The 20,878-nt window shown below is 55.2% G+C and overlaps 7 protein-coding genes across 7 annotated transcripts; 3 read left to right on the plus strand and 4 right to left on the minus strand.

Annotated features, from left to right (window-relative positions):
* Positions 1 to 289: 289 nt before the first annotated feature.
* On the minus strand, positions 290 to 5,607 carry PG985_015888 (metal resistance protein YCF1; the record flags this gene model as incomplete). Its single annotated transcript, XM_066835654.1, has 6 exons — positions 290 to 615; positions 943 to 1,011; positions 1,158 to 2,495; positions 2,553 to 4,341; positions 4,403 to 5,209; positions 5,293 to 5,607. 6 exons carry the CDS (start codon positions 5,605 to 5,607, stop codon positions 290 to 292), a joined length of 4,644 nt encoding a protein of 1,547 aa, XP_066676857.1.
* Positions 5,608 to 7,241: 1,634 nt separating this feature from the next.
* On the minus strand, positions 7,242 to 7,931 carry PG985_015889 (uncharacterized protein; the record flags this gene model as incomplete). Its single annotated transcript, XM_066835655.1, has 2 exons — positions 7,242 to 7,418; positions 7,485 to 7,931. 2 exons carry the CDS (start codon positions 7,929 to 7,931, stop codon positions 7,242 to 7,244), a joined length of 624 nt encoding a protein of 207 aa, XP_066676858.1.
* A 1,107-nt stretch (positions 7,932 to 9,038) lies between these two features.
* PG985_015890 (cullin-4B) lies at positions 9,039 to 11,720 on the plus strand (the record flags this gene model as incomplete). Its single annotated transcript, XM_066835656.1, has 2 exons — positions 9,039 to 11,593; positions 11,663 to 11,720. 2 exons carry the CDS (start codon positions 9,039 to 9,041, stop codon positions 11,718 to 11,720), a joined length of 2,613 nt encoding a protein of 870 aa, XP_066676859.1.
* Positions 11,721 to 12,912: 1,192 nt separating this feature from the next.
* Positions 12,913 to 13,630, plus strand: PG985_015891 (uncharacterized protein; the record flags this gene model as incomplete). The annotated part of the gene is made up of 2 exons (XM_066835657.1): positions 12,913 to 13,166; positions 13,273 to 13,630. 2 exons carry the CDS (start codon positions 12,913 to 12,915, stop codon positions 13,628 to 13,630), a joined length of 612 nt encoding a protein of 203 aa, XP_066676860.1.
* Positions 13,631 to 13,968: 338 nt separating this feature from the next.
* Positions 13,969 to 15,942, minus strand: PG985_015892 (Cytochrome P450; the record flags this gene model as incomplete). The annotated part of the gene is made up of 7 exons (XM_066835658.1): positions 13,969 to 14,143; positions 14,233 to 14,632; positions 14,706 to 14,948; positions 15,011 to 15,211; positions 15,252 to 15,429; positions 15,495 to 15,525; positions 15,614 to 15,942. 7 exons carry the CDS (start codon positions 15,940 to 15,942, stop codon positions 13,969 to 13,971), a joined length of 1,557 nt encoding a protein of 518 aa, XP_066676861.1.
* A 756-nt stretch (positions 15,943 to 16,698) lies between these two features.
* On the minus strand, positions 16,699 to 17,915 carry PG985_015893 (uncharacterized protein; the record flags this gene model as incomplete). The annotated part of the gene is made up of 2 exons (XM_066835659.1): positions 16,699 to 17,781; positions 17,853 to 17,915. The coding sequence occupies 2 exons, from the start codon at positions 17,913 to 17,915 to the stop codon at positions 16,699 to 16,701; spliced, it is 1,146 nt and encodes a 381-aa protein (XP_066676862.1).
* Positions 17,916 to 18,501: 586 nt separating this feature from the next.
* Positions 18,502 to 20,410, plus strand: PG985_015894 (uncharacterized protein; the record flags this gene model as incomplete). The annotated part of the gene is made up of 2 exons (XM_066835660.1): positions 18,502 to 18,576; positions 18,674 to 20,410. The coding sequence occupies 2 exons, from the start codon at positions 18,502 to 18,504 to the stop codon at positions 20,408 to 20,410; spliced, it is 1,812 nt and encodes a 603-aa protein (XP_066676863.1).
* Between the last annotated feature and the right edge of the window lie 468 nt (positions 20,411 to 20,878).

A 20,878-nucleotide genomic window follows, 5' to 3' on the forward strand; every position in this document is an offset into this window, starting at 1 on the left:
CAACGTAAGATCGATTTGGCGGCGATAGAGTTCGTGTGGCGCATGTTCGGATCAACAGGGACCATGACGCGCTACCTGAGAGATAGGGGGCAGGGGGAGAAAACAAAAAAACAACCAGAGATCCTGCAAGCGCGGCCGTTTTCTGCTACCATATATTTGCTTTTCTTTTTCTCTTCTCGGTTTTTATTTTTGGGGGGAACAGCGGCCAGCCAGGCGGGCTGGCGGCTTCAGTCCCCCGCTGCCGCCCGTTATGAATGTCTCGGATGCATGTGGGTGAGACTTCGGTTACTTATTCTGTATCAAGACCAGCCTGCTTCACCAACCCGTAGAACTGCCCCTTGCGCTTGATGAGCTCCGCCGGCGTGTCAAACTCGACCACCTCACCCTTGTCCAGAACCACTACTCGGTCGCTGTCAAGGATAGTGTTAATACGATGCGCGACCGTGATGATGGTCCGGTGGGCAAAGAGCGGCGACCGGAGCGTGGTCTGCAGCATGGCATCAGTCTCCACGTCCACGGCGGCCGTTGCCTCATCCAGTACGAGAATGTTGGACGGCGTCAGCATCGCACGAGCTAACGATACCAGTTGGCGCTGGCCTTGCGAGAGGTTGGAACCTGTAAGACAAACAATAATGGTTAGCGACGGTACAGCTAAGGCTGGGTTGGGGCTGATCAGGGTGCAATAGTGCTGCCGCCCGATGCAAATGTCGGTGTCGGCCATCGGGTCAAGGACACCACATGAAGAAGAGCTTGGCATGATGTGTGGAAGATGGTGTCGTCACTACCCATACGAGGTCCGACGATGCCAGATCCGATTCTCACTGCAGCAGCCCGCTCGCCATTGATGATGCAGACGGCCGAAAAGGGTCTGAGAAGGGTAACACGAATTGTGCAATCGTTGATAGAGGAATGGCTGAAGACGAAACTGTTTGTAAGACTTACCTCCTTCGTGGATTTTGGCCTCAAGACCTCCTTCCATCGATGACACATGGTCCTTGAGTCGTGCATGATCTGCCAGCGATATTTGCATTAGCCAATGTTACCAGAGGGGTGGTGGTGGGATCTGAGTGGCCGCAGGGAATTTTACGCGAGAACATGTGCTGTTCCCGTCCTGCGGTGCAATCAATGGTGGGTGGTAAGCAGCATGTAACACTTACCTAGTACGCTCCAAAGCTCCGTGTCATCATGAACATGGCCGGGGTCCAGGTTGTCCCGAACAGTGCCCTCGAAGAGAGCAGCGTCCTGCGGTATAATAGCCAGTCGTCTTCGGAGATCAAGCAGCCCGATCTTGGACGTGTCGAGCTCGTCGATGCTGATATGACCCGAGTCCGCCTCAATGAGACGGAAGAGGGCCAGGGTCAGTGACGACTTGCCCGCACCCGTACGCCCGACCACACCAATCTTCTCATGTGACTTGATGTCGAGTTTGATGTTCTTGAGGACCAAGTCCAGGCCCTCGCGGTAACGAGTGCTGTAGTTGTGGAACCGAACCGCTCCATCTGCTGGCCATGCTACAGGTGCGCGGTGGCGGGGGATGATCTCAGGGGCCTCGCTCGGAAGGCGAGCGTATTCGAGCACGCGTTCCACAGACACAATGTTGGTCTCCACCTCGACGGTCTGACGCACAATCCAGTTGAGCGAGGTCGTGATCTGGAGAGCATATGACATGGCCAAACCGACCATGCCCGCCGACAGACCGCTGTGGTTGGTGACGGAGATGATGGCGAATCCCGCGGCCGCGAGAATGATGACGGCACCAATGAATTCCAATCGTACGGCCAACCACCTGTTCGCACTTATCGAAGGGTAGTAAGCCTTAAGGTTGGTATCGACACGCCACTCGTTCTCGAGCTCGAATCGGTCCTGCTGTCGGTACGCCCGGATAGTGCTGATGCCACCGAGCGACTCCTGGAAGTGGGCGTAGATGGGACTTCTGCTGACACTGTCCAATCGCTTGAGCTCTCGCGACGTTCGCAGATAGTATCGCTGGATCCAATAGTACATCAGACTCAGGGGGATGATGACGGCAACAAAGGCCGGAGTGCCCACGGAAATGACCACAAGGGTGAAGGCGGACCGAGCGCCGTTGACAAACAGCATGTTGAATGTGCGAGCCAGGACTTCGTCGAGTCGGTAGATATCGCTGGAGAAACGGTTCATGATTCTGCCAGCCGGGGTCGTATCGAAGAAAGACATGGGGGATCGGAAGATGGCAGTAGCCATCCTTTCGTGTAGTTTCCTTGACGCCTCGATGGAGCAGAAGATCCAGAGGATCAAGGTCTGGACTACAGTCAAAGCAGCAGAGCCAATACCGAACGCGAAGTAGATACCCAGGTATTTGCCGACGTCGGGGTTGCCTCCAACAGAGGTGTTGTGCTCTGTCCAGTTCTTGAGCCAGACGCTCCCACCAATTTGCGCAGACTGGGCGGCAATCAGGGTGAACAAGTAGATAGCTACAGCGACCAGGTTGCTAGTCTTCGCGTACTCGAGATACACTGAGGTATGTTAGCAGAGGCACTTCTCATGTTCGAAAGCTTCTCGTTGTCACTTACCATCCCATTTAACCTTGCCTTGTTCCAAGTGCTCCTTGCTCTGTCGCGTCTTGCTGCTCGGGTCCTCCTCGTCGCTGAGCTTGCCGCGAGGTCCCTTGAAGCTCGCAGCGCTAGCTCGTCGCAGGGTAGACATGCTTCCAGTGCGTCTCTTCGCAGTCGAATAACCACCACCGGGCTTGATAGGGGCAAGCTCGGGGACGTTCTCCTGGGCTTCCTCGGCTTCTTCCTTGTCGATGGCGGACTCGTCAACATATGTAGAGCTTCCGCTGCCAGACGAACGTTCCGGGCTGTGAGTCTGAGAGGAAGGACCAGAGTCCTGGCCCAAGGTTTTAATCAAGTCGGCAATACCACCCTTCATAGCCATGAGTTGACGGAAGGTGCCCTTCTCGGCAACCTCTCCATCTTTGAGCTGCACAATGTAGTCCGCGTCCGTGAGAACAGCGATGGCGTTAGTTGCCAAAATCCTGCACTTGGAGGCGAGAAGACCGTTGGGACCCAAAACGTTTTCAATGATGTGTCTGCCCACATGCGAATCGACGGCAGACAGACAGTCGTCAAGCAGGTAGATGTCAGCTCTGGCGTAGACAGCGCGAGCGAGCGCCACACGTGCCTTTTGGCCACCACTCAAAGAGATTCCACGTTCTCCAACGACCGTCTCATCTCCGTCAGGCAGTTGAGTGAAATCGTCGAGCAGAGCGCACGCCTTAACAGTCTTTTCGTAGAAGTTCGAGTCATAACGATGACCGAAAATGATGTTCTCCTTGACAGTGGCGTTCATGATCCAGGGTGACTGGGCAACGTATGCAATATTACCATGTACTTCTACACGACCCTTTTCCTTCCAGAGATCGCCCAGAATACTTTGGAGGAACGACGACTTGCCCATACCCACTCTTCCAACAACACAGGTGAGCTCGCCCTTGTGCGCAGTGAAGAAGATATCCCTCAGGACACTCTTGGTCTCATGTCGGTTCCACGAGAATGTACCATCCTGGATTACCACAGACTCATCGCCACGCTCTTCGGCAGCAGGAGACAGAACGATGGCATCCGACTGCACTTCCTCAGCCGCAAGAAACTCTGTCAAACGACCAACAGCAACTGAAGCTTCAATAATGGATGTAATCACCATCGGCAATACAGCTAGTGGGAAGGTCAGAAGGTTGAAGAGAGACAAGGCCGGGAAGACGATGTCCGTAGTCAGCGGCGTGCTCTTCGTCAAGACGAAGACGGCAAATGTGGAGCATGACACCAAGAATGGGGTACTAGACCATGTGAAGTTGGCGAAAGCCTGACCGGCACCGATCTTGCGAAGGTTCTTGAGTTCCAAATCGTTTCGGACATAGTTGAGCTTGTTCATGAAGGCCGTGCTCCAGGCGTACAGCTTGATGCTCTTCATGTTGTTGATGATCTCAGCAATCAGGCGACTTCTGGAGTCCTTGTTCTTCATCTGTTGTTTTTGCAACGTCTTCATGTATTTCGCAATAAAGCCATTGATCGGGATCATGATGATCATGACACCAATTCCAGCAAGCATGGACCAGCCCACGAGCTGGTACAGTGATACCATGCAGAGAATGATCTGGAACGGCGCCGACCACACTTGCTGGGCAAACTGAGTGAGATCCTGTAGACGCTGAGCATCAACAGCCATGTAGTTGACGATATCGCCAGTCGTCTTGGTGGCCCTGCCTTCGTTGGATAATTTCAGAGACTTCTTGTAGATTGCAGCAGCTAGGCCAGACTTGATACGCATGCCCGTAACAAATGCAAGTTGGAAGTATTGGTGCTATAACGGAAGTCAGCAACGGCTATTAGGACAAAGCGATATCAACGGGCGAGCGACTTACAATCATACTAGTTTGCAGTACCGCGACACCGAACATGGCAAGTGCAATAGCTGCACCTTTGATGACAGGCTGAGGCTCCTTTCCGGGGCTGTATGACTCGACAAACGAAATCAGATAGCGCAAAAGCTGCGGTTGGGCGAAGGCCGCCAAGTCGTTGAAAACCTTGAAGACCGTCGCCAGGGCGTAAGGGCCACCATAAGCCTTGAACAACGCCAACCAAAGCGAAGGCTTCTTGCGGTGCTTCAGCTCGGACTGCCATGCCTTATCAAAGTTGTCGCCGGTCGCTGAAGACTTGTCGCTGGGCTGGAGTCCCCAAAGGTCCTCCTCGGTAAGGAACTGCTTGTAGCCATGCTTCATCATGGGTGTCATCCAGGAGAAGGTGAGCCGGGAGAAGATGGTCGCATATTCGGCGGGGCACTCCTCGCCCTCGTCATCGACCAGTACTTCGTATGCGCTCGTCCTCTTGGGCCACAGCCACTCGAACAGGAAGTCCACCAGAGAGAGCGCAACGCCAACAGTGAAAGTCACAAAGTAGGCAATATTGGAATCGTACACTTGTTGCGACACGAGGGAACGGAGCTTCACGGCATATGCGAGCAACAAGAACAGCCAGAAGAACAGAACTACGCCATTGGCGTTCCGGGCTCGCGCATGTTCAACCCATTGTATGGCGAAGACGACACAAAGCGCCCCAAGCGTCAGGAACGTCGTCAGGACTCGAATATCTCCGTACCATATACCGGGGAAGTTGATAATTTGAATAACGAGCTGGGCGACGACATCGGCGATTACGAAAACTAGTATGCTCTGCAGGAATAACCAGATTAGTACCCATATCGTATACTGGACTCTTTGTTTGCGCGTAGGAGCTCGGGGCAACGAGGGCTTACCTGTTTGGCCCAGAAGTGCCAGTCCTTGGCCAGATTGACCGCCTTGGACTGCCGCAGCAGGTACCACAGGGCAAGCGGACCGCAAACGAGGCCAAAGACGGCGACGGACAGGACCCAGACGTCAATGAAGCAGGGTGTAAAGTCAAATCGAAAGGGGCTCATAGGGCCCCAGCCCTCCTCGTTGCCGCATAGCGGCTGCTTGAATTCCTGTGTCGCGCTGAGGTAGTTGGACCCGAGCGGTTGCAGCGGCCGGTACCCGGTGAAGGAGCCGGTCGAGTGAAGGACCTGTTGCGACTGGTCGCCGTCGAATCGCATGACCGAGGTGGTTAGAGAGCAAAGGCGGCGACGGCAAGGCTCATAATAGACGACCGGGAAGTCGGGATGGCGCAATGGGTGAGAGAGTTGACGCAACCGCGAGTTTAAAAAGAGAAGAGTGACCCTCTTGCTATGTATGATATGTGAGGAAATAAGATGGATGGGAGGGAGGTGGTGGTGTGGGATGGTGATAGGCTATCCTGCCAATCGCGTGGGAAATTCGTAAGGTTACCTAAAGGCCGGGGGGACGGCAATGCTGATCAATCAAAAAGAGAGGTCAGGTCCTTGGGAGAAGAGAGCTACAGGATGTCGGTCTTTTTTTCCCGCCTCACACTCGCGCTGGATGGAACCTCCCTGACTCTAACGCCGGCTAGCTGCTTCTTCCGGCTTCTCGGAATTAGTCGAATTAGTAATGCACCCTTTCCTTCACGCGCTGGCGCTGCTATCCAGGAGCCAGGCTTCGACTTTTCTCACGCGTCCGGTTTTTAGTGCGATCGAGGCCGAGCCCACTTACCGTGGTCGTATTCATGTACAGTTGCTGCTAGGATTAGTAGCAGACCGCGCTTTGGGGAGCTGGAAGCTATCAATGACAGCACCAATTCGACCTAGCAAACATCCTCTCGAGGCCGGTCAATGTGGACAGAGCCCGCTATCGGGCCCATAGTAACACAGGAGACCCTTGCCTTCCGAGCTCGAGCGTGTCCCCATCGCTTATGCAAGCAACGTTCTACCTATGCAACCACTGTAGGGATGTTGCTACTATCCAATGCGAAGCGAATTGATGCCGTACAACGGTCAGCTTATCGTGTGTATTCTTCTTCTTCATGTTCTAGAGGTTCTACGGCCAGAGGCGAGAGTCCCGACGGTTAGGTTAAGCTCACGTTTGCTTTGACATTGCCGGCGATCGCGCCCAGTTCCAAGTCCCTCCATCGCGAGGGAGCTGGGGTTAGATAGAGTTCCGTCAATACGTAATTGGAGCGGCCGCCCAAGCCGTCTTTGGCGAAGAGTCGCGCTCATGGATTTGGTGGGGTCAAGCCATCGGGTCTCCGCTAGTCGAGCTGCAACTTTATTCTAGCTGAGCCAGTCACCAGTCACCAGAATGCTCGGCGCGGGGCAGTTTTGTGTAACCACCTGCAGCTTCAAAGTCTCGGTGTCGAATTGGAACCACGCAAGCTAGAAACCCAGAACCAAATATCAGACGTATAAATGCACAAGTCTACGAGTATAGCATGAGAAAGACACGCGTAATAGGTGTCAGATACGGCACATGCTGAGGCATTTATTCCAATCCGTCCCCGGATCCGGGCCGCCTACTACCGGTCGAGATAATGCAAGTGAATGACAGGACACACCGTCTGTCTCAACCTCAAGCTATCATCCCAGACACTGACTAGAGCGACGTCGCCTAAAACCCTCTCTCCTGAATCGCCCTTTACACTCAGCTGTTCGATCAGCAGCTCACTTTCACATAGTCATGGCAGAGAAACCGTTTCGGCAGTTTGAAATGATTGTATACAGAAGACTAACCTATAATCGACTAACAGTTGTAACAATAGTTATGGGAATTATTACTTAGGGTGTTCGTTTCTCATGGGTAATACCATATATGCCTTAAACGGTCCTCCGGTAGGTATTCAGTCATCACCAACAGCCACAAACACAGCCAAGAACGCAGCGTAGCCCGCAGTGGCGATGAAGACGCTCGCTTCATCCGAGGTGCTGCACCAAGCGAGCGTGATGCCAAATAACAAGATGGCCACCGTGGAGGTAATGAGGCACTTGATCATGGTCCGGCCAATGCTCATGATAACCTAAGGGGCGTGGTGTCGTTAGGCCACGCAGCTGAACTGGTCTTTCCGGTAGAGTTCCATGCTTACCATGGGCACGATCACGAAGATGCCCCCGACAGCAGCTGTCAGTAACCGTCTTGGGAACTCTTGTCTCCGACGCCTGTCCTCTATGCGGAGATCGTGGTCCAGTTCTGCCTCGGTGGCATCGCTTCTGGTGGTCGAGCCGGTAGCCTGCTGGGTGATCTCGGCGGCCGAAAAGACGACTACGTCGCTCGAGGGGGTCTTCTCTTTGCCCAAGGCATCCTTGGCCACTTTCGCGTTCAGCTTGAGAGGGAACGGCGAGATGAAGAATTGCCGCTGAGAACGTCGGGTCTTGATATGGGGCAGGACTGGCCACGAGTTGCTGCTGGAATCCTTGGTCGGGCCAGGTACTGGGTCAGGGAGCGAGTCCGCCGGCACGTCTGCTTCCTCATCTTTCGAGTGGTCTGGTAGATGGGACGTGGAGTTGCTTTGGGGGATTGAATCGCTCTCCATCTTGGCTTGGTCACTGCCCATTGTGCAAAGGATCGTGGTACGGATCGGACCCGTTGCGTCTTCGGGCTGGGAATGTTGTTGACATTAACTATTTGCAAACAAAAGCTAATCATCATCTGGGATTCCAGCCATTGGCATATGTGTTATTCAATTGGACCGAGTATGAGGGTTATTCCAGCGCCAGTCATCCCTACTAAACATAGGGAAGGCATCACCCAAACGGCATGCAATATTTCCTTCCCCCTTTTTTATTGCCCACGCTGAGTGCAGAGGGCCACAGATGACATATCAAAGGTATTAAGAGAGATAATCCTTACTACACTGGCTCTACGGCGAGTCATATAATTCATTGCCGTCCTCGATCTTCAACCTTGAATCCCTAATTTCCGGAATTTAAGGCGCCATCACGTCTGAGCTGTGTAGTTCGGAAAGACGCAAGTCCAAATAGCAGGAGCGTATCCCACAAGAACAATTAAAAGCAACAACAATGTCATCAATGTCTTATACAATGCGATAACCGATAGCATGATGATTCTTAATTAATCTATTCCGAAATGTAGTGCTAGTGTCTTAAAAGATACACACAAGCTGAGGCATATCAAATTGCTCAAAGAGCTGCACTTACACGGAGCTAGATCTGCCATCCAGGAAGGACGCCAGTCAATAAGTCACCATACCACATTTCTTTACGTAATTCCCAGTGAAATTCAAAAGTATTGCAAACTGTTTTCTCAGCTGTCGAAAAGCTACCCAGGTAATATTCTGTTTGATATGATGACGGAACTGTGCCAATGCAGGTGCCGCGAACTGTGCTCTTTACGCGGTTCGTTCGGACTTAACACGCCCTAAATGGCGTACACGCCCCGGCCCGCCTAGCGATTAATTAGCGATTAGATCATGGATCTCCATCCACCAACCTCAGCCTGCAGCGAGCTTCCATCACTACTACGCCCCCGGGAAAGAGTGCAGTTTCCACGAGCGCCTGACGAACGTTTGCGAATCAGTTTTGAGACGTACCCCAGTTTATCGAAAGGTTTCCCCCAACCGCGCGCCTTTGTTCACCGACATTCATGTAACACGTCGTTGCATGATCTCTTTTGAGGGTCAATGCCGCCGCCACTACCAGACCACTCCTCCAGCTCGCCGCCACTGCACGGATTGTCGAATGGTTTCGGGTCGCAGAACAACAATACCACGCCCAGCAACAAATCCACCTCCGCAGCAGCGTACAAGCGACGACAGTCCGACACCCGCGGGTCCGAACAAGACGCTAAGCGCGCCCGGCAAGGCAACCCCGCCGCCGCCCCTCCGCCGACGACCCCGACGACTGAAACCCAGACCCAGAGGATGAGCAAGCTACTGGGCAAGCGGCCGGAGATCGTCGACCTGACGAAGCCGCGCTCCTCGGCGCTCCGGCCCCAGGACGGCGTCCGCAAGCTCGTCATCAAAAACCTGCGCACCGTCAACCGCGCCGGCGACCTCGAGGAGTACTACGCCAAGACGTGGAGCGAGCTGGACGCCGCCGTCCGGGCCATCTTCGCACGCCAGCAGCCGCTGCAGCCCTACGCCAAGCTCTACCGCGGCGTCGAGGACCTCTGCCGCTACGGCGAGGCCAAGCGGCTCTACGAGGTCTTGCGCGAGCACTGCGAGACCTACCTCAATGGCACCCTGCACGAGGCGATCCGGGCCGGCGCCGGCGCCTCCAACATCGAGGCGCTGCGGAGCGTGCACAAGCATTGGGTGGTGTGGAACCTCCAGTCGGCCACGATCCGCTCGACTTTCAGCTACCTCGACCGGTCGTTCCTGCTGAGCTCGAAAGAGTTCCCGCAGCTCAACGACTTGGCGATTAGCCTGTTCAGGAGGATGGCGTTCGTCAATTCGAAGTTTGGACCCATGGTATTGCAGGGCATGTGCGAGTTGGTGGATCTGGATCGGAGGGGAGACCAACAGTTTGATGCTGCCCTGTTGAAGGAGTCCATCTCCATGCTGAACGTCCTCAACATCTACGGCAAGTCCTTTGAGCCGCGCTTCCTGGATACGTCGGAAAGCTACTTCAGAGAGTTTGCCGAAGAGAGGAGTACCGCGTCCCTGAAGGGCTATATTTTCGCCTGCGAGCAGCTGCTCGAGGCCGAGGATCACCGGTGCAACGCCTACAACTTCGACAGCACGACTAAGAGGCAGTTGATGGACAAGGCTCATGAGATCCTCGTGGAGAACTACTCGGAAAAGCTTCTCGACAGCGGCAGCGTGGGTAAACTCATAGATGACAATGCCGTTGATTCTATGAAAGCATTGTACGATCTCTTGCGTCTTTCGAGTATCCAGAAGAGCTTGAAGGACCCTTGGGAAGACTACATCAAGAATACGGGATCTTCTATCGTCAATGACACTTCACGCGGAGACGAGATGGTGGTACGACTACTCGAATTCCGGAGGGCCCTCGATGTCATGATTCGGGACGCTTTCAATCAAGACGATGATTTCACGTACGGGCTGAGGGAGGCCTTTGGCAGCTTCATCAACGACAAGAAGATTCTGTCTTCGTGGAAGACCGGCACGTCAAAGGTCGGCGAGATGATAGCAAAGTATATCGACATGCTGTTACGCGGCGGCCTCAAGACCATTCCCAAATCGCTCCTGTCCGACAACAAGGACCGTGCCGAAGCCGAGCGGAGCGGCCAGGCAAGCACGGGCGACGAAGACGCAGAGCTGGATAGACAATTAGACCAAGCGCTGGAGTTGTTCAGGTTCATCGAGGGCAAAGACGTTTTCGAGGCCTTCTACAAGCAGGATCTGGCGCGGCGTCTGCTGATGAGCCGCAGTGCCAGCGCCGACGCAGAGAGGAGCATGCTCACCAAGCTTAAGAGCGAGTGCGGCTCCAGTTTCACCCACAATCTCGAGCAGATGTTCAAGGACCAAGAGCTGGCCCGCGACGAGATGGCTTCCTACAAGTCGTGGCTTGAGAACACCGGACGGGACAAGAGCAGCGTGGACCTCACCGTCAGCATCCTATCTGCGGCGGCTTGGCCGACCTACCCCGACACGCAACTTCGCCTTCCTGACGAAGCTGCGAAACAAATAGAGACTTTTGAGAAGTATTACATTGGGAAGCATACAGGCAGGCGTCTGACGTGGAAACATTCTTTGGCGCACTGCGTTGTCAAGGCGCGGTTCAACAAAGGCCCGAAAGAGCTGCTCGTCAGCGCCTACCAGGCCGTCGTCTTGGAGCTGTTCAACCAGATCGAGGGCAAGCCGGACGAGGTCCTGTCGTTTGCGCAGATCGCGGAGGCGACGGGGCTGAACGAGCCGGACCTGAAGCGGACGCTGCAGTCGCTGGCGTGCGGCAAGGCGCGGGTGCTGACGAAGCACCCCAAGAGCCGGGACGTGGCGGAGACGGACACGTTCACGGTGAACAAGGGGTTCGCGGACCCCAAGTACCGGGTCAAGATCAACCAGGTGCAGCTCAAGGAGACAAAGGAGGAGAACCAGGACACGCACCGGCGGGTGGCGGCGGACCGGCAGTTCGAGACGCAGGCGGCCATCGTGCGCATCATGAAGAGCCGCAAGACGATGACGCACGCCAACCTCGTGGCCGAGGTCATCAACCAGACCAAGAGCCGGGGCGCGGTGGACACGACGGAGATCAAGAAGAATATCGAGAAGTACGTTTCTTCTTCCGTTATTACTACCCCCTTTTGCATTTTTGCAGTGGCTAACATTGACAATGGCAGGCTTATCGAGAAGGATTACCTCGAGAGAGAAGGTGGCGCTTACACATACCTGGCGTAGACTTGCTGTGTTTGTATCTGGGTGTTGGCGGTAAGAATGGCAACACGATCAGGCGGCACCTGTAAATGTGTAGATATCACAAGACTATCAACGAAGATATTACTGATTGGCGTCCCTTGGACGCTACGGCACGCTCATTCTTCCTTTTGAACAGGAATTTGGTTTACCGGTCTTGGGGCATGCTCAGGACTTATGTGCAAGACGTCGAGAATGGCCGATGTATGCAGTGTACAGAATATACATTTGGCCTGTTATGGTATGTCGTTCCAGGAGTCCGGGGCTGGGTTTCGCTGCAATGCATTCGATACATGTTAGAGCTTGCATTTGAGTAAGACGATGCATGCTGTCCAAGTTTACTTTGCAAAGAAAGCAGCATGAACTCGAGCAGAAAACTCATACAAACCCACTTCATGCTACAGAGATTTCCAGATACCAGATGTTCTCATTCTCCAATATTTGAATGAAGGATTTTCGATTGATTGATTGATTGCTTGATACAGATCGGCTCTGGGATCGTGATGAGTGCCAAGCAATCGGGATACCACAATTTTTAGCACGTCGTAGGTTGGCATAACCTCATAACCACTACAAAGGTGGAGCTGCGCCATCCATCAGTGATCAATTTGTGGGATAGGGGGGGCAGGCGGTCCCACAACAACGGTGAGCTGGGAGGGATGATGGTCTATCAGAACCCCCGTCCGGAGCATTTGCCTCGGGCGCAGGGCTGCAAATGAAGTCATGCCAACTCTGTTTTGGCTGGTTGATAGGCGGTTTTTGACTCGTTCTTCTACCAAACTCTCTCTCATTGCTGGTCAGCCTCCCAGTTACAAGCTGCTGGGACCATTTCATACATATCCGCCCCTCCCGTCCGGTCGAGGGGCATTTCCACACCTAGAAATTTTCGGAATGGATGAGCGGCGGCTATGATTTCATCTTAACGTCAGAGGCTTCCTCTCTCTCCAAAGGGTCTGAGGGGAGGAAGGAGGGAAATGTGCTGATGACGTCGGGTGTCATGGACGACTGGTTGAATCTGTACAGACTCAGATATATACTCGCTGAATGCCCGCGGACAAAGCAAAAATAGAAAATCAATCATTCAATCAGTCCTCCAACAACAAACAACACACCAACTCTGTTGATACCCCTACTTACTTTCACATATCATACCATACACACCACACCCACTTACAAAATGGCCGCCCCCGGAAACAACAACCAAGAGCACTGGCGAGAGATCGCCGCCCAGGCGGAGCGCGACCTCAACAGCTACGAGGCCAAGACGGGCGCGGGCAAGACCAGCGTCAACGACGAGGCCGGCGTCGACACCCGCGTCGAGAACAAGTTCCCCGGCGCCGAGGTCCGCTACGACGACGACCTGAGCACCAACGGCAGCTACAACAAGCGCATCCCGCCCCAGGAGGGTGGTGAGCTGGACGCTCGCGGACGGTATGTCTTCTCTTCCTTCTCTTCCTTCTTTTTCTCCTCTCTTCCCTCGTTTCCCCATGCCCTCCCATCAAAGATAAAAGCCAGTGAACTAACATAACACCCCCAGCCAAACCCGCGGCGAACATTTCGAAGGCCAAGGCGGCCCCGAGCACAAGCTGGCCCAGCAGCAGCGCGAGCTGGGCGGCCACGACAACGCCAACGAGGTCGGGTCGAGCAACGGCCCGCGGGCCAGCGAGGCCGACACCTTCGCCCAGGGCGGCCACGGCGGCAACCGCGACGCCATGCTCGAGGGCAAGGCCGCCGCCGAGACCAACGTGCACAGCGACAGCCACCTGCGCCACAAGGGCCAGTTCAAGGGGTCCGACTACTACACGCCCGAGACGGTGCCCGACTCCATCGCGGCCGAGGGCAACCTGGCGCCCGAGAGCGTGGTGCAGTCCTCGCGCGAGGCGGAGAACCCTTAGAGAAAGTAAAGGAGTTTGAAACGAATATTGGCGATGGATTGGTCGAGATTGCTTGTATGAATAGTCTACATAATCCGGGTAAATAGCCCTGACGAATGAATGAACGAATCAAACGTTTACTACTTAAAAATTCACCTGCTGTCTCATATGGAACGTGTGTTTTGAGCGATATTGAGGGGGCAAGTATTGTCTATAACCACTGTGGTTTTTAAGTTAGACTTGGTAGTGCGAATCATAGGAACCCTCCCGTATCTACAATCTACATACAATGCTAGACGCCTGGTTCTCTTCAACCGTTTCCATAACTATATACACTTCACGGGCGCAGGACTGGTAACTCATGATGACTCTTCAATAGGGGCAAACCTCATCCAGCACTTCTGGCCCCTGGGCTGTGAGGATATCAACTGATCCGACATCTCCATATCCCTGTCCGTCATCGACTCATCCGGTCGAGTTGAATATTGAGAGTAGACGTCAATCAGCAGAGTCTTCATCTCCGCCAGCGCCAGACTGTTCCGGAGTCGTTAGTTGCTCATCCGCAAAAAAGGGGGTAGCAGGGCCAGCAAGGGAAAAGGAAGGATAAAGAGAAAGACACCTACTGCTTTCCAATACAACCCCTCCCACCACTGGCGAAAGCGAAGAACAGCCGCTTTCTGTCCAGATCCCCAGCCTCTTCGAGCCAGCGGTCCGGGTTGAACCGATCGGGCTCCGGAAACACGCTTTGATCGATACGGTGCGTCGAGTAGGCCTGGGCGCTGACAATGGTGCCCCCAGGGACGAAGTAGCCGTCGATGGTGCGGCCGCCCGACGGGACGTACCGCGGCAGCGACATAGGGATGGCGGGGAAGCAACGCAGTCCCTCCATCACCACGGCGTCCAGGTACGTCAGCTTGTCGAAGGGGGTGTCTGGGTGAGTCGACCGGATTTCTTCTTGCAGCCGTTTCTGGACGTGCAAGGATCTCGACTGAGAGATCTCCCAGATCAAGAAGCATAGAGCATCTGAACGTGCGGATTTTGAGATGTGGTTAGCATGGCCCGTGAACGACCTGGGCACGATACAATATGTCCTTACCTCCAGTCGTATCTATCCCAGCAGCCATATGATCAGTGCACTCCGCGGCCATGTCCAGCTCTTCCAGTTCATATTTCCGGTCCCGCATTCGGTCGAGCAAGGTGAACTCGGAGGGGTCGTATTTCCAGGTGGCGTTAAAGACGAATTTTTTCGCCAGTGGGGTGTCCCTGGGCTTGGAGAAGAGCCCCAAGACGCCTCCCACTACGCTATGAAGCCCGGGATTGTAGTAAGACAGCAGTCGGTCTATTTGCAGGTCAGTCATTACCCCCCTACAGTCCTTTGGAGCATTCCGTGGGGCAACAAACTTTGGAGACTATCGTCAAAAGTTACCTCCCGCATGATCTTCTCGTCTTCCCTTTTCCGAAGCGAATCGGACCCGTAGGGATGGAAAAGATGATGACTGACACAGTCAAAAGCATAATCATGGAGACCTAGCAGTGAGTTGCTGTCAGCCCAAGTATCGTGCAGGGTGACGGTTACAGCAAAACCGAAGGTTTCGTACAGATCTGGCCCAGGGTTTACTTGATCAGCTTTACTGATACAGACGGACAATGATGTGGAGAGAGGAAAGAATGCTTACAAACAGGTCGATATTTCCACCAACTGAGTCATCGCAGCGGTCGACAAATCTCTTGGAGCGCCTCTTGATTCCCTCTATAGAACCAGAGCGCAGTACGTTTGTGTTGGCGTATCGATCTGCCAGGACTCGCTTCCGCAAGGCGTGCTGTACGTGTGTGCAAGGGTTATTAAGGGATCACTCCGTGATGCCGCAATTTCACCCTCACTTACATCTGACTTGTTCAGAGTGCTGAACATGGTCCTGCGAAAGGGAATAGAAAAGATTTAGCATTTGGTTTCCTTTCCCCCGTATTTCGTCAGAGTACGGGTTTATAATATCTGTCACTCACCTTCTCCCATAAACCTGGAACAAGTCGTAGAACTCAGTCTTGTCGTAGCCGCTGCCGCGTGAGCAGTAGATCTCCTTAACACCTTCGGCTGACGCGAAGGCGACTTCGTTGGGCGCGATCCGAACCACGGGCCCGTACTGCAGATGCAGTCGATGGATATATCTGGTTCGGCGGGCGCGGAATTCGTGCCACTTGAGAACCCATGAAGTGTAGACGGACAGGCGCGGACCCGGAATATTGCGCAGCGGCGACGCCAGACAGGCCCGCACGTAGACTGCGGCAAGGGCGAGTAGCAACCAGCCCGCGATGATCGGACTGAAGAGTATCATCATGTAGTCTGTGAAATGTTTGCTTCTCCGTCCAAGTAGGTAAGCATGGAGATGGGTATCCTTCTGATAGAAGAAAAAGACTTGGAGAGCCCTGAGAGCTGGTGCGGTTACAGTTGACAAGACGGTTGAACTTGAAAGGTTCAAGAGCAATCGATTCCTACTGCGTTCAATCTAACAGGGAAGCCACGACTACCGGGTCTTTCAACTGTCACTGCTCAGCCGAAGCCGGGCCAGTCAAGTCCTTGGCTTATCGTGATAGTTTACTAATAATATGGATAGTACTTGACTGGGAGTGTGGGGTAGTGGGGTCGGTTATTTCGGGCGCCTTCTCCAACACAGGATAGATAGGCCATCAAGTAGTCAAGCCGCGTTGGAACAGTATATCGCCGGCCCGCTCCATCATTATCAAGCCTTCTCCCGATCCTCATATGGCCCCGTAGTGAGGAACTTGATAAATTGCTATACAGGCAATATCGCCAGCATGCATACAGCTTTGAGAAGAAGCAACCCCGGCTCTGATGCCACGAACACGCAAGTATATTTGACGACTGTCCACTGGCATGTACACGCCGTCGTTTTGACGAAATATAGATAAACAAAACCAAACAGACCGCAGTTTGCAACCGCGATTTGTTTCCCAAAGTACTCCTAACGCCCGCCATTGTAGTCTTTTGCAAAAACCTGACCCGTACGTAACATCGTGTCGGAATTTCCAAAGCGAGAAACCCCCAGAAAAACCATCATGCCTTGTAAAACTTATGATTCATCCATAGCTTCGTCGTTCTTCTCCTCTTCTTCTCCTTGCTGTTCCCCTCTCGAATTGGTAGACGAGCCAACCTCGCCGCCCAAGAGACCGACCAACGACTCCAACCCCTCCACTTCCCCCATGGCGAGCTTCCTGCCCTCGCCCTGCCACTCGCCATCCCGCACCTCGCCGTCCTTGCCCAGCTCCAGGCCCTGCACGTGCTCGAGGTGCCGCCGCGTCGCACTCTCCACATAGTTAACCCGCTCGCGCCGCCACGTCTTCCGACCCGTCTCCTCCTCGCCATTGGCCCCTCCTTCCACATCTGTCGAGTCGGGCGTCGGCGCGAGATCGGGCGCCATGGTGCGCAGCGACGTCGAGAGCGCCCGCAGCGCCTGCAGCTGCGAGAGCGTGAACGCCGTCGTCGTGCTGAGGGGCGTGTCCGGGCCGGCGGCCCGCAGGGAGCCGACCTTCTGGTGCAGGAACGCCAGGGGCGCGGGTTCCGCGGACGGTTCCTGGCTGCTGTTCGTTTCTTCCGTCTTGACGTCGCCGGTCATGCCGAGGAGCCCGCGGAGGTCCGACACCAGGCGCGCGTTGCGCTCTTGCTCGGCGTGCAGGAGCGCGTTGAGCCGCATGCTCTCGCGCAGCTTCTTGCGCAGCTGGCCGATGGACTCGAGCGTCGGCTTGTCGCTGCCGCCGGCGCCGGCGGCATTTGCTAGTTGTTGCTGCCCTTCGCCGTCTACGGCCGCGACTTCGGCCGCCGCCGAGGAGAAATCGAGGCCGCCGTAGTGGGTGAGGCGGATGTAGTTCCGGAGGTCCGGGGGCTTGACGCTGAAGATGTTGCGCAGGACGTAGAGCTCGAGCTTGTCAAAGTTGCGGTCGATGTTGGTGGTGAGCAGGGTCTCGAGCTGGTGGGTGCCCGTCTCGATCTCCGCCTTGGCCTGCTCGGCGTACTCCTCCGGGTCCAGCGCGGGCTGCTTGCGGGCGGGCTTGAAGCCCAGCGTCGCGGGCGGCAGGTTGAGGAGGCCCTGCTCGACCGAGTTGAGGGCGCGCTCGGCGAGGATGTTGATGCTGTTGATTATGTCGTCGATAAGAGACTGCGGGTTTGCGCATGGGGCGCATTAGCGATTGAAAGCGTACACAGTACAATCGACGAGCAATTACTTACAACAGGGGGGTAACCGAAATGCTCAGTTACGAGCTCGGTATCTGAGGTGGCCGGCGCCGCCATGGTGGCATGTTCAGGAAATCTGCTTTTTGCGATCGGGTGTTGGGGCGATTATGGCTTGACAGAATAACGCGTCCGTCTCTCGGTAGAGCGCGATTGATTGATTGATGGTGTGACAGCAATTTAATAGCGGGTTCCGCGGGCGGCTGCTTGCTTGGGGAGCTGGCTCGCTAAAACCCAATGTCAATATTTGGGTTCTTAGCTTTGGGGGAGGGGTCCTCGTCGCTAAGGAGCCTTCCCTGGAAAACCCCTGTCAAAGCATGTACCGCTGCTCCCGCTTCTGCGCTGGGCTGACACTTGGGGAGTCTTTTGACATGTGGCATGTGGCTTAGCACCCAATGATACGTCATCTCTGCATATGGGTAGGGTGAATTCGTTGCTTGGACGGTCAAATTGAATTCGAGCTTGTTCGTACTGTAAAAAATACCGAGTCAGTCAGTGAGTAGCTGTAAATTACCTTTTGATAGCTTGCATATCTTGATATTCAATGTCTATTCTTTAGTACATACCGTCCTTTTGTAAACTCTTGCAAATCCCCATGCCTCGCTTCTGCAGACAATAACCCTCTAGCTTTTTTCTTGCTTTCGCCATGTCGGACTGGAAAGGTATCGTGAAAAACGGGTGGCATCCCGAAAAGGAGGGAACCACCTTGCGAGGCCAGGTCGTACGTCGTCTTACCCCAAACCCCTGCAGCAAGCAGTTTGCTCTCCCTTTCGGTTCCTCTAAAGTTACACGCTGACTTTATGTGATGTGACAAACAGTCTGGCCTTCTCGGACGGGGCGGGGACCAACCTTCCTCATCGTCAGCCAACCATAACGCGACCCCGATCACCTCCCTCAAAGACCCGGCCTCCTTTGCACCCCCGCCGAGACGAACCGTAGCCCCGCCGCCGCCCGTGCCAGGCAAGCCAGCACCACCGGCGCGGCCAGGATCCAACGGCAGTTACGCGGCCGCCTACCAAGCCGAGCAGGACGAGGGCGTGGAAACACCACAACAACCGGCGCCGCCGCCGAAGCCATACAGAGTCGACACGACCGGGCTGTCTACCTCGCACCTGCCGCCCCCGCCGAGCCGAAGAGGAGGCGATGGCAAGACACCGCCCCATGTATCCCCATCCGCAAGGGCGCCACCGCCCTTACCACCATCCCGGGGTGGTGCTGGTGGTCCTCCGCCATCGCTACCCCCTCGGCTGCCCCCGCGCTCGGGCGCCAGCTCCCCCGTACATGCCCAGCTGCCTTCCGCCACCACCGGAAACCTCAACCAAGGCGCCGTCGGCAGACTAAGCCAGGCCGGCGTTTCCGTCCCCGGATTCGGCATCGGCGGTAGCAGCAAATCTTCCGCGCCGCCACCGCCACCTCGAACCGGTTCTCCCAGTAGCTTCAGCAGCAAAGCCTCGGGCCACATGAACGACCTTTCCGCCCGGTTCTCCAAACTAGGCGGTGGATCCTCTACTCCCCCTCCCACTGGTACTGCAGTGGCAGCACCACCACCACCAGCAGCGGCAGGGGAATCGGCCAGCCAAGGCACGACCTGGGCCGAGAAGCAAGCGGCCCTGCGCACGGCGTCCAACTTCCACAAGAACCCGTCCTCGGTCTCCTTCTCCGAGGCGCGGGCCGCGGCGGGAACGGCCAACAACTTCCGGCAGCGGCACGGCGACCAGGTCGCGAGCGGGGTGCGGACCGCCAACAGCCTGGGGCAGAAGTTCGGGGTGGTGGCCCCGCCGCCGGCCGGTGGCGCTGCTCAGCAAACAGAAGGCAATACTGCTACCACTACTACCAACCACACCCCGGCCCAGAGTACAGCGCAGACGTCGGGGACGGGGTCAGGGGCCAGCGGCATGATGGGCCAGCTTCAAGGCTACGGCAGCCAGCTGAGTGCCGCGGCGTCCAAGAAGCGGGAAGAATATAATAACCGCAACAACAGCACCGACAACACAACGGCCCACAGTACAGCGCAAACGTCGGGAACGGGGTCAGGAGCGAGCGGAATGATGGACAAAATGAGCGGCTACGGTAGCCAGCTGAGCGCCGCGGCGTCCAAGAAGCGAGAAGAATACAACAACCGCAACAACGGTAGTACCGACACTACCACCAAAGCCCAAAGCACGGCGCAAACCTCCGGAACCGGATCGGGAGCCAGCGGGATGATGGATCGAATGAGCGGCTACGGGAGCCAGCTGAGCGCCGCGGCCTCCAAGAAGCGCGAAGAATACAGCAACCGCAGCCACAGCACCGACAACGTCAAGGCCCAGAGCACGGCGCAGACGTCCGGGACGGGATCGGGAGCCAGCGGGATGATGGACAAGATGAGCGGCTACGGCAGCCAGCTGACCGCCGCCGTGGCCAAGAAGAAGCCGGCGCCCCCGCCACCGCCGCCTAAGAAGAAGCCCGCGCTGATGCCGCCGCCGCCTCCGCCACCCCGGTCGTCTTCTGCGGCGGCGGAGGAAGAGGATGATGCGCCTCCGCCTGTGCCGATGAGCACGAGGCCCAACTTTTAGACTAAACAGGGGTATGAACGGGAAGATACCGGACAGGCTCATGATAGAGGGGGGCCTTCAAGTGATGAATACTACCAATCCTACCAAATCAATGGTTGGGTAAATACTGACCGCAAAGTTTCTTGTCTATAACAACTTTAGAGGGTCTGGCTACTTATATATAAGCGCATTGCATATAGTATCGTAGAGGATCAAGCTTCAGGAAGACCGGAAGAAATTGAATTGGGCATTACGGTCGAGCGCCCCTTACAGGCAAGAGAAGATCACGTATTGCCTCACAGAGAATATTGCAATGCTCACAGCAGCAATCCGTATGCGCAGCAGCCGGCATAAATCAATTTTGAGCGGCGCTTGGTTGAGTCATCAATGCTTGAGATTTCGTTAAGTGGTCATTGGCACTTTTGGCGACAGGCTAAGTCTATATGACAAGCGATCGCATATTGGCGAAAACTTCCAAAACCTATCACC

This window comes from Apiospora marii, assembly GCF_038362585.1.
Source record: "Apiospora marii strain CBS 49790 chromosome Unknown utg000013l_segment0_segment0, whole genome shotgun sequence".
NCBI classification, from domain to species: domain Eukaryota; kingdom Fungi; phylum Ascomycota; class Sordariomycetes; order Amphisphaeriales; family Apiosporaceae; genus Apiospora; species Apiospora marii.